We start from the raw sequence: 13,233 nt of genomic DNA, 5'->3' as shown, positions 1-13,233 counted from the left end.
GCACGGAATACTCGCCCGTGTGAAAGGGGCCTTAGGATTGGCTAATAATTTGAAGGTGTATTCAATCAATGGGATGACAATTAGATGTGATTGTGCGCCCTGTTTTATCTAACGTCTGAACTTCTTAACCTATGTTTGGGGAAGTGTATAATGACATGAACAAAGGAAATATCTGAGGACTTCACAAGAAGAGCTGTTGATGCTCAGGTTGGAAAAAGTTACAAACCATTTCTAAAGAGTTTGGACTCCACCAATCCAGTCAGACAGCCTGTGTACAAATGGAGACAATTCACAATTATTTTTATTCTACCCAGGAGTGGTCAGCCAACAAAGATCATGTCAAGAGCAAGGTGTGTAATAGTCTGTGGGGTCACAAAGGAACCCAAGGTAACCTTTATGAAACTAAAGGACTTTCTCACATTAGCTAATGTTAATGTTCATGAGTCAGTCATCAGGGGGACACTGAAGAACAATGGTGTACATGGTAGGATTGCAAGGAGAAAGCCACTGGTCTCAAACAAGAACACTGCTGCCTGTCTGCAGTTTGCTAAAGATTACATGGACAAGTCAGAAGGACATTGGAACAATGTTTTTTTGACAGACGAGACCAAAATATAACTTTTTGGTTTAAATGGGAAGAATTATATTTAGAGAAAGTAAACTGCATTCCAGCATAAAAATCTCATCTCATTTGTGAAAGATGCTTGTGGTGGTAGTGTTTGGGCCTGTTTTGCTGAATCTGAGAAAGAACACCTTACTATAATTGAGAGAACAATAAATTCTGAATTATACTAGCAAATGTTAAAGGAAAATATCAGGACATGTTTCTGTGAGCTGAATCTCAAGAAAACGTGGGTCATAAAGCAAAAGAATGACCCTAAGCACACAAGTCATTCCGTATTCCAGGTATATAAAGTTATTCCCAGCCACATAATATGGCATAACAGATCGGTGGGGGTCCTACCACTGAGACCTACACTGATCACGAGACCAGGAGTTCTGTATCCTGTGGAGCCACCCAAAATGAACAGAGCAGCAGGTTGGTCATGCATGCGGCTGCTCTATTTATTTCTTTGGGAGTCTCAGAGATAGCGGAGTACAGAGCTCTGCTATTGCTATCTCTGGAACTCCCATAGAAATGCAAAGAGTGGCCACGTGCATGCCTAATTGGCCTCGCCATTCATTTTGTGGTCTCCACAATTCACGATGGGAACCAGGCATGTAGAGTCCATCCGTTCACCTTTTCTGCGTCGCACAAAGACACGGTGGTTGGAACCAAAGATCTCAAATTTGGACTCATCAGACCAAAGCACAGATTTCCACTGGTCTAATGTCCATTCCTTGTGTTCTTTAGCCCAAACAAGTCTCTTCTGCTTGTTGCCTGTCCTTAGCAGTGGTTTCCTAGCAGATATTCTACCATGAAGGCCTGATTCACACATTCTCCTCTTAACAGTTGTTCTAGAGATGTGTCTGCTGCTAGAACTCTGTGTGGCAACGACCTGGTCTCTAATCTGAGCTGCTGTTAACCTGCGATTTTTGAGGCTGGTGACTCGGATGAACTTATCCTCCGCAGCAGAGGTGACTCTTGGTCTTCCTTTCCTGGGGCGGACCGCACGTGAGCCAGTTTCTTTGTAGCGCTTGATGGTTTTTGTGACTGCACTTGGAGACACTTTCAAAGTTTTCCCAATTTTTCGGTCTGACTGACCTTCATTTCTTAAAGAAATGATGGCCACTCGTTTTTCTTTACTTAGCTGCTTTTTTCTTGCCATAATACAAATTCTAACAGTCTATTCAGTATCCACCTGACTTCTCCACAATACATCTGATGGTCCCAACCCCATTTATAAGGCAAGAAATCCCACTTATTAAACCTGACAGGGCACACCTGTGAAGTGAAAACCATTTCAGGTGACTATCTCTTGAAGCTCATCAAGAGAATGCCAAGAGTGTGCAAAGCAGTAATCAAAGCAAAAGGTGGCTACTTTGAAGAACCTAGAATATGACATATTTTCAGTTGTTTCACACTTTTTTGTTATGTATATATAATTCCACATGTGTTAATTCATAGTTTTGATGCCTTCAGTGTGAATCTACAATTTTCATAGTCATAAAAATAAAGAAAACTCTTTGAATGAGAAGGTGTGTCCAAACTTTTGATCTGTACTGTATATATATATATATATATATATATATATACAGTACAGACCCAACCCCATTTATAAGGCAAGAAATCCCACTTATTAAACCTGAAAATAATGGAAACTTTTTGAATGAGAAGGTGTGTCCAAACTTTTGGTCTGTACTGTATATATGAACAGAGACATGCTGTAATGAATGGGCATCTGAAAAACAGAATATCAAAAATCTTGAAAATGGGTCCTTAATTATCTTACAGATAAGGGGTGTGAAAGTTTTATGGTCTCATAATTGATGTTATCTCGGAGACATGGTGCTTCTACTATGTCTGTAGAAGGTCATTAAAAGGCATCAGAACTTTAAACCCCTTATTATGTTTTACTTAATGAGAGCACTAAACTAGTTTTCTACTAACACTGTACCAGAGCTTTTCCTTTTTCTTTATGCTTCCTAAGAACAGGAGAGAAGAAGGATGGAAAAGCCGCACAGATTGCCCTTGTCTTAAAGTTGCCTAGAATTCAGTGTTTCTGCAAATCAACAACAGAATGGCTTAAATAGAAGATGGGTGTTGCAACAGGACAACAACCCAAAGCATAGAAGTAAATCAACAACAGAATGGCTTAAACAGAAGAAAATACGCCTTCTGGAATGACCCAGTCAGAGTCCTGACCTCAACCTGGTTGAGATGCTGTGGCATGACCTCAAGAAAGCGATTCACACCAGACATCCCAAGAATATTGCTGAACTGAAACAGTTCTGTAAACAGGAATGGTCAAGAATTACTCCTGACCATTGTGCACGTCTGATCTGCAACTACAGGAAACGTTTGGTTGAAGTTATTGCTGCCAAACGAGGTTCAACCAGTTATTAAATCCAAGGGTTCACATACTTTTTCCACCTGCACTGTGAATGTTTACATGGTGTGTTCAATAAAAACATGGTTAGATTTAATTCTTTGTGTGTTATTAGTTTAAAGGGACACTGACAGGCCCAATAAGCATATTTAGGTATATACATGACAGTACAGGTCTTATAAAGTGTATTAAAATCATCTAAGTATCCCCCCTGTCCACCTTATAAATACAGTAAACTGAAGTTTTATAACCTGCTTGAATCGTCTTCAATCTGCCCAAGGGGTGGCGTTTCATCTCCATTTGCGCCCAGCCAGCCTCGCCCCAACTGCCGTTTTGAAGCGCCGCCCAGCTCATCAATATTCACTTCGCTGGGCCGCTACTACTGTCCCCGACTTCACAAGATCCGGCGCATGCCCAATACAATCCTATGGGCATCGGCCTCCGTCTCATCTTCAGCGCATGCGCACGGCACCCTCACTGGCCGGGATTACATCGCGCCTGCGTACAGTCTGCATCTTAGAGGCCGCTTCAGCCTCTGCATTATGCGCATGCGCCGGGCACTGTTCAGCGCAGCGCTTCAGAGCGGGGACAGCAGAAGCCGCCCAGCGAAGTGAATATTGATGAGCTGGGCGGTGCTTAAAAACGGCAGTTGGGGCGAGGCTGGCTGGGAGCAAGTTGAGATGAAACGCCGCCCCTTGGGCAGATTGAAGACGATTCAGGCAGGTTATAAAACTTCAGTTTACTGTATTTATAAGGTGGACAGGGGGGATACTTAGATGATTTTAATACACTTTATAAGACCTGTACTGTCATATATATACCTAAATATGCTTATTGGGCCTGTCAGTGTCCCTTTAAGCAGACTGTAATTGTCTATTGTGACATTTTTTTCTGCACATTTTATGGCCAATTTGTGCAGAAATCCATATCATTCCAAAGGGTTCACATACTTTTTCTTGCAACTGTGTATATATAGGTAACCTTAATCACTTTAGATCTTAAGAATGATTTTAATACAGACATAGAACTGAGGTTGCGATTTAGTGCAGCTTTATGAGTTCTGTAGTTAATATTGGGTTAGAAGTAAGCTTATTACACAAGTCTTGGCATTTACAGAAAACCTTAAAAAGGGTTTTCCAAGGTATTTTTACTGATGACCTATCCTCAGTATCTGATTGGTGGGGTCCGACAGCTGTTTGAGAAGGCACTGGCACTCCTGTGCACCCTGCTGCCTTCTCGCAGCTTACCAAGCACAGCGCGGTACATTGTATAGCGGCTGTGCTTGGTATCTCGCTCAGCCCCCATCACTTTAATAGGGGTGAGCTGCTCGTAGGCCACGTGACCGATGAATTTGTCACTCGGCCTAGGTAAAGCTGAGAGAAAGCCACAGTGCTGCCGCTGCCTGCTCAATCAGCTAATCAGTGGGGGTACTGTGTCCCTGACCCTCACTGATCACATACTGATGCCCTATGTTTAGGATAAGTTATCAGTATTAACATCTCTGAAAACCCCTTTAAGTGACAATCGAAACTCTGCTACAATTGTGTATATGGTGGTTGACAGAATGGTTGGTACATGGTGGGGGTGATTTATCATGAAGTCAGTTTTGCATGAGTCTGTGTTGGTGTACTTGTGGTATGCTTATCAAATGTTTCAAATTGTTTGTTAAATTTAGTCTTTTGTCTAGAAATGGTCCAATTTTTTGCTATCCCCTCCTGTCCTTTTGCGACTTTTTGGAGCCAGAATTCTGGCGTGCAGGACATGATAAATTCCTCCCATGGACTCTATATGAACATAAAATATTTTATGTGCTGATATTAAAAAGTTGTTTAAGCTCTGGTTCTTTTTCTTCTGCCCTTGGGAAAAATTTCTATGAATGACAGCATGCTATAGGACGTCTCCTTCTCCCCCTCTTCCGACCTCTTATTCAGTGGCTGATCAATAGGCTAAATCCATTAAGTAACCATGACATATAGACCCAGGGGGAAGGTAATGTCAGTCTGAACCTCTGTCAACAGCACTTGTGTCAGTTGTTGATGGTTTCTAGAAAGTAACAGAAGGATCTCTAAAAGCACTCGAGTTAGAATTATTCCATGAGTGCATGTTTAGGGTATGGCCACATGTGCAGTAAATGCTGCCCCTTTTCCACAGAAGATTGTGTGCGGAAAATCTGCAGCATTTACAGGAACATCAAAATCTCATCGCCATGCTGCGGAAAGTTCCTGCAATCAAATTCTCACATAACTTGACATGTGGCAGGGATTTTAAATTTCCACTGGGGATTTCACCGTTTGTAATACAAAGGGTAAAATATGTTGTAACACTACATTTATGCACCAAACTCTTTTTGGTGTGGACTTGATAGCTGCAGATTTTGGGTAGATGGACTGTGGATTCAGCACATGTGGCCCTAGCCTAAAGGGGTTTTCCAGTTAAAGGGACTTTCTTCTAATTGACACTGAAAATGCTTGATAATCACGGTGGGTGATTATCTGTCTAATTGTGGCATCTGAGTGGAGGGGCATACACAGATCTCATGGGTAGGGTGGCCTCTTAGGCCACCCTCAAAGATGGACTGTAAAACCCCGCCCCCAGCTCCACTAATCCACGCCCCAATCTGGTTAGGCCATGTCCCTCCCACTCGGCAGCTGACGGGGATTAAAAAAATGAAGGTAAAATGAACTGCAGGTCAACTGCAGGCGAGGGAGGGAGGGTGACTTTCTCCCTGCAGCTCATGCTCAGACGGCACAGTGCTGCTGTCTGAGAGTGAGCTGTTCATAAGGACATCCCTGTGTCTGTCCAGGCCCTGCGCCGGATGGTGGACAGGAGTTTGAAAGCCAGACTGTCCGGCCTAAAACTGGAATTCTGGCCACCCTACTCATAGGGCCCCATCACAAAACATAGTATGGCCCCCCCTATATGAACTCTGTATTTCTAAATGTATTTACACCAGACAACTGGAATAAATACACTGATACATTTCCTACTTCCTTACAAAGCTGTCTGCTTGCAGCCACTATTAGAGGCAGCTCAGTGCATAGGAATTTAAATATTTTCAATTGCCTGAAATGAAAGCTGTAATAATTTGCACAGAGCTTACCTTAGTTATGGCTGTCTGAAAATGCAGTTTTCACACTGGGAATAGAAGTTCACAGCATAGCCCCCCTTCTCTGGGCTCCGTAGCAATGAAGTGGTCTGCCTCCATTGAAGGCATACTATTGTCTGACTATTTAGACAGAAGGAGGTACTCCCTCTGTCCTCCGATTGCACCCCCTCCACAACACCCCCCTCCACACCTCCATTGGCAGAAAAATAAAAAAATTATACGTTTCTGAATAAAAGTAGTAGGACAAAAAACTATATAAATTGGGTATTGCGGTGATGGTACTAAGTCACACAATAAAGTTCACATGTGATTTTTACGTAAACATCATAAAATGGAAACCCCAAAAAACAATGCCATAAACAACTTTGTCAGCGGAAAAATAAAGCAACTTATAACTCTTTGCCTTTGAATGCAGGGAGGGAAAATGAAAATGTCACCCCTCAAAATCACCTTGGACCTCAAGAGGTTAATGCAAAATGGAAAATTATTTTTCCACAGTTCGCTAGAGGAACAGTTTTCGAAAAGGAGAGCACTATTAAGAAAAGTAGGATTACACTTATTAAGTATGGTTTAATGCTTATTCTAGAAAAACGTGATACGTCTAAATCCAATGAACGGCATTGCCGCAGTGATTACCCCAGTACCATCAATAAATGCTAGATAGGCCCACTGTAGAATCGCATTAGTATATTCAAACTGCAAACATACTGTACATTGTTAAAATACTCAGCAAAATAATGTCATGCCAATTAAAGAGGTTGTTCAGTGGGTATTAAAATATGTATATGGCTCAGTATGAGTTAAAATTAAAAGAATAAGCATTACCCACTTCACGGCTTGAGACACCAGGAGTCAGCCAGAATTTCAGTCAGCCAATTACTGGTTAAGGCAGGTCACCACGGCACGTAGCGACTGGTTGAGCAGGCATCTCCAGACATTTCCTGCTAGCTGAGCTGAGACCAGGAAGTGGAACGCAGCAGTGACCGGTAAGTGTTGAAATGCCAGTGGTGGGGGACCGTTGAGGGTGAGTATAGCCCACTGTGAGCCAGATATAATAAATGTAATACCGCTAACAACCAGGGTTGCCAACCAGAATTTTGCTTTTATCTGGACAACTTAGCCAACTTTTTTTACGGACATAGCTCAATATACTGATAAGAACTCATTACCAGCATTTACTGTGAACTGTATAATGATGATAATTACCACCAAAATAATCCTGTCAAGCACCACCAGCCTCAAAAAAACTCATGGACACATCTATTTATTTTAACGGACATGGGAAAAAATTGCCTATTTTTACGGACTGTCCAGAAATTTCTGGACAGTTGGCAACCCTGCTGACGACCCCTTTTAGGGTCTATTCACACGTCCTGCAAAATTGATCCGGATCTATTCCGCAACATTGCAGAACGGGTCCAGACCCATTCATTTTCAATGGGTCCGGAAAAGATGTGGACAGCACACAGTGTGCTGTCCGCATCTGCACTTCTGTTCCGCATCCTCACTTCCGTTCCAGAAAAATGCGGAACGCACATGGCTGGTGTCCAAGTTTTGCGGATCCACAATTTGCGGACCGCAAAACACTTGCGGATGTGTGAATGGACGCTAATGATGTAAATAAACATATTTTCCTATATGTTACAAGGTCCTGTTAATAGACAAGGAACCCATCAATGTATCGCTGGTCTGCCAGTGACATAGCTATAGGACTGCAGAGGTGACAATTGCACCTGTTTCCCAACGAGACCCTGAGGTTTTAAACTATACTTCTATATACTGATTACAAAGATAAAACAACTGTTTTATGATTTCCTACCATTTTTCATCGATCACCATTGTCTCTCTGTCGCTGTTACCTTGTTATGTAAATGTAGGCTCCTCCAAGCAGCACAGAAATGATCACTACTGGAATGAATATTGCTAATGCCATGTTCCCTCCTTCCAAGGATGTTTCTGCGGCTGCTTCTGCCACTGGACGAAATAAGGAATATACATTTGACACAATTGCTTGATAAGTATAGTAGATACACCCATTCATAGACATACGGTACATTCATATCTCCTTAATAAACAACAGACCGACTAATTGCTAGAGCCTTGATGCACTTCAGGTTGTATTCAGACAGCACTTATAACTGGCTTTTTTTTTTTGTTTCATGCCCTGCATTCAAATTTTGTAAACTCTGCAAGTAGCTGTGATCACTTACCGGTCGTGGGACCTGTGAGCATTTCACTAATGCCTGACAGATCAGTCTCTACCTGTGATTTATCTAAAGCAACCAGCCACTTTAGATGCATCTCTTGGCTTTGAAGATATAGAGACATATAAAAAGTATTAATCAGTTGGGGGTCTGAGTACTGAGATCCCCACCAAACACTAGAACGAGGAGAGAGAAGAGCTTGCATATCATGCTTTCCCCACTCACTGCAGAGGATGCAATCCAGATGGACCCATAGACTTTCTGTTGAGTACATCTTGCTTCCTCTACTCTCAAACCCCCACTGACAAAAACTTTTGATATGGCTCTATGACATCTCAAAAGTTTTCCCAACACTCAGCGACCCTCTAAGAAATTTGGCTGCAATTTGCTCCACTGTCACATAACTGAACTTACTTTTCTTACAACTTTTGAGGAAAGTCACAAATTATGCTGCAAATTCAACCTGCAACTTTTTTTTTACTCAAAAACACTTAATCAATTCTCCATTATCTTTATATTTCGCCTCATCATGTCACTTACCTTGTAATGCATGTTCAAATCTGTCTTGTGTTGCTAGGAAAAAAGGAAATAAAATCAATATCACATGAAATTCCAGACGATCTAGCACTGTTAATGAAAGGTAATGGAAGTTTTATTGCTGGAAATGGTTATTATATTATTTAAGGGTGGGACTTATATGCAAAGCATTTTCATGGCAACCTTCATTAAAGCAATTCTCAATCTATACAAGTTGTGTAACTTTTTGTTTTTCTTATTTGAGCTTTATCGTGTCCTTTTCTTCAATCATATAGATCACTACTTTCAAAACTCTCCTGATTGCCCTTGGGAACTGTTCAGTTCAGCTGTCAACTGAGATCCCAAAATGCAATAAACTTTGGTAACATGATACAAGAATAATTTTAAAGTTAGCTTTGAATTGGGATAGAACAGAAATAGAGCAGTAAATCAAAACTAGTAGTAATGAAGGTAAAGGTTTTAAAATTTTATAGGGAACCTGTCCCCATGAAAAATGAGTACAATCTGCAGGCAGCATGTTATAGAGCAGAGAGGAGCTAAGCACAATGATGTATAGTTTATGTGAAAATATTCCGTATAACTTGGATTTTATTAATTTAAGTCCCTGCTTATTCTGGGCTTAGGAGTCCGTTGAGTAGGACCTCTCAATGGATTCCTAAGCAAAAAAATGAGTAGAGATTTACATGAAGGAAGAACACGTTATACCAAATCTTTTCTTATAAAGTTATATATCAGTCTGCTCAGCCCCTCCTGCCCTATAACATGCTACCTGCAGATTGCACTGCATTGTCATGGTGACAAATTTAAGAAATGTTCCTCTAATTTTCTATATATTCAGCCTTCATGTGTTGTAAAAGGAGGTGTAATTTGCTTCAACCAAACAACCTACCTACGGTAGTGTATCAATTAGGGGACCAGAAGAATTGACTTATGTCAGAGTTGTAGAGTAGTGTTCATTCAGCTTTAAGAGGTTACACAGTGGATCGGTGGGTGGGGAGGTCATATATTTTAATGCCACTGATGTATTATAATGAACCTTTGAAGATCATGTGATGGGAATTATTATCAACAGCTTTTAAAGATCAGCATTTCTTCTTTATAATATATTATGTTTGCTAAATGAAAAGCTGGATATAATATATTATGTTTGCCAAATGCTCACTATTTGTGAAATGAAGCCAAAAATTACGTCTTTTTTTCCAAACCCAATAAATCAACGAGAACTACAAACCACAAGTGAAGAATAAGGTTCCATACAAAGAAGTAAATGCGTGTTCCTGGCTGTCGAATTTAGAAGATCGTATAACATTGTGGGTGTCATTTATCAAAGTGTTACTGATTAATAAGGTTGTTCTGGCTGCAGGTTTAGTCTATTTGAATGGGAGCTACGGACAGAACAGCCACATTAAGAGATAATGGAGTTTGATGACTTGTAACTCCCTACTATTGCTCTATATAAATACCCAATAAAGATTTCAGCAGGGTCAATTACCCTGAAGCTCTGATGCTATAAAACGTGCTGAAAATGTCTCTTGTATTCTACCTATTGATGACCATAGAAGGGAACTCTTGATAAAGTATAATATCGACCCTGATATATATCATATCTCCCTCAATAGATTTCTTTTCTTAGTGGTAGTAAATACAATTTAAATTATTCTTAGTACAGTAAATAGTATAAAAGACATTTGAGTTTTTAAGTTAAAGTTAAGTTTTGATAACTTGACAGGATGACATCACAATCTGAGGATAACAAAAGTAGGCCTGCTTCTGAAATCAAAAGCTTATATTATACCAGATGCTCCACACTGTGTTATCTACAGCAGCTATTGCTGGATAGCATGTAGACATCTGCTTAGTGTAACCTGCCAGAATCTCTTGTTTCGTCTCTTCTGGGTGACATGAAATGCGTTGGGTGTTAAAGATGCCATCTGCTCAGAAAGGCCACTGTTGTATACAACAATTTGTTTTAAGACCTCTTAAACTTCAAACTATCAAGCAGTAAATGACTAAGATGACAGAGTTGACTGTTCTTATTTTAAGAGGCGGACTCAATAAGTCTCTAAAAACCACTTTACTTCATAGTTTTGTTGGCACAACATGATTTATAGGATTAGTCTCAGAAGACTGCTAGGAAAGAGCAAGAAAATATGTAACTCCTTTGATGCTGGAAGGGCATGTAATAATACAGTATCTCCTGGCTTGGATGGTAGAGTTTAATATAGTTAGACCTCCTGTTTTTGCTGGGATAAGTGCATGGTAGAAAAGGACAACTAGAGTGGATGGTAGAATAAACATATTGTACCTTTGCATATCGGAAGTGGTCCACTCCATTGTGATGGCTGACCTAGGATACACTTTATTGTGACCTCTCCCATTAATTCAAACCCTTCATAGCACATAAAAGTGAGTGACTCTCCAGGAAGATAAAGCCTTTTGTAGAGTATTTGATAGCCATTTTCTGGTAGGCCAGGATTATCACAGGCAAGCGACTCTTCAGCTGTAATGACATGCATGAATTATTAATTTATTATTTTGTGTCTGTAATGCTGAGAAACATTGTAATCTCTCAATCTGGCCAGGTCTTTAAAATCACCATTGCCTCTTACTGGAACAGATGTAATGATAACTGGCAATGAATGGTTGCTACTGAGGCTAGTTTCACACAGGAAACGATTTGAGGGGCCTAAGGCTAGTTTCACACCTGTGGTGTGAATTTCAGCAGGTTCCAGCAGAGAACAACCTGCCAGAATTCTCCAGATCCGGTGCTGCTGGATACAAACGGAATGCCTGCCAGCACCATTAAGTATAATGGGGTCCACATTCCGGCAGATAATGCGGAGAATCAGCCGGACACTGCACGCTGCGGTTTGTGTCCGACAGATTCCCGGCATTATCTGCTGGAACAGCCTGCTGGAATTCACACCGCATGTGTGAAACTAGCCTTAGGCCCCTCAAACCGTTATCTGTTTTCAAATTTATCTATGACTAGGGCTGTAGATAGGCCAGTCAAGTTTATCCTCACCAAAGTGCTTGTGTATGGACCTTACTTAATGAAGGGGGCATGTAAAGTCTCATTGTATGCTGTATGAGGAATAAAAGAAGTCTGGCCAAAATCAAGAAAAACAGTGTCAGACCATTATTTCTTCTCAACAATTTACAGCTGACACTACACATTCTAGAAGGAAGCATTCACTATGATTGATTTATTTACGACTGCCAACATTAAAGGGCTTCTGTCACTCACCATTTAGCAATTTTCATTAGCCGACATTAGTTATTTGCTAATGTCAGCTGAGTGCAATCATACATGTCCTACCTTTGTCTGTGGCTTATTTATTGTAAAAATCATACTTTTATCATATGCAAATTTCTTCTCTACCAGCAAGTTGGGCGTGTACTTGCTGGTAGCCGCCGCATACCCGGACTATAAACACGCCCCCTCCTCCACTTGATAGACAGGGCCAGCGAGCGCTCTCCTCCTCCCGTTGGCCCCGTCTGCCGCTGAATTCCCGCGCCTGCGCCGCAATGTTCCTCGATCGGCGCAGTCATACTGAGTGAAGGATGCGCGCTTGCCAGCTCCTTCCTCAGTGCGCCTGTGACAATTACGTCACACTGCACCCGGAAGAGAAGACTGCCGATTATCGCTGATGCCGGCAGTCTTCTCTTCCAGGTGTAGTGTGACGTAATTGGTGCAGGTGCACTGAGGAAGGCGCGGGAATTCAGCAGCAGATGGGGCCAATGGGAGGAGGAGAGCGCTCGCTGGCCCTGTCTATCAAGAGGAGATGGGGCGTGTCTAGAAGCGGCAGATGCGGCGGCTACCAGCAAGTACACAACCAACTTGTTGGAAGTGAAGAAATTTGCATATTATAAAAGTATGATTTTTACAAGAAATAAGTCACAGACAAAGGTAGGACATGTATGATTGCACTCAGCTGACATTAGCAAATAGCTAATGTCGGCTAATGAAAATTGCTAAATGGGGGGTGACAGAAGCCCTTTAAGTTTTTCTGCGCTATGCATAATTATATTGTAAAAATTAATACACTCATTACCGTAACTTTTACTATTTAGTCCTGCTGGATGAAAGATGTGACTGATTGAAAAGTTAGCATTTGCTCATTTGTAGGGTGTTCAGTGGCACATTTACCCAAGGCAGTTATCTGGAATGCGTGTAACAGGGCCCTTAGCAGGTATCATATCTGAGGCATGTCTATATATACATGGTCATTTTTTTATTTATGAAAATTGAATTTATTGTATCTTTTTGGTTTTTAGATGACATGCACATTTTTACCTGATAATATCTCACAAAGGATTTTAGCACAGTTCTACCACATCTACTATCTCACAACTGATATGTTAAGTGAGACAGTAAATTACAAGGACAAAAGGA

The 13,233-nt window shown here is 41.1% G+C and overlaps 1 protein-coding gene across 1 annotated transcript in view; it reads right to left on the bottom strand.

Moving 5' to 3' along the window:
- SEZ6L (seizure related 6 homolog like) overlaps positions 1–13,233 on the bottom strand; it is a 447,576-nt gene that overhangs the window by 24,485 nt on the left and 409,858 nt on the right. Inside the window, exons 13-15 of the mRNA XM_044275383.1 lie at positions 11,143–11,337; positions 8,841–8,873; positions 7,956–8,070 (exon numbers count right to left, since the gene is read on the bottom strand). Coding sequence (XP_044131318.1) covers positions 7,956–8,070; positions 8,841–8,873; positions 11,143–11,337 — 343 coding nt within the window. The remainder of the gene's footprint in view (positions 1–7,955; positions 8,071–8,840; positions 8,874–11,142; positions 11,338–13,233) is intronic.

The sequence above is a fragment of the Bufo gargarizans genome, chromosome 1 (genome assembly GCF_014858855.1).
Source record: "Bufo gargarizans isolate SCDJY-AF-19 chromosome 1, ASM1485885v1, whole genome shotgun sequence".
Classification (NCBI taxonomy): domain Eukaryota; kingdom Metazoa; phylum Chordata; class Amphibia; order Anura; family Bufonidae; genus Bufo; species Bufo gargarizans.
This window is presented reverse-complemented; position numbering and strand designations above follow the sequence as displayed.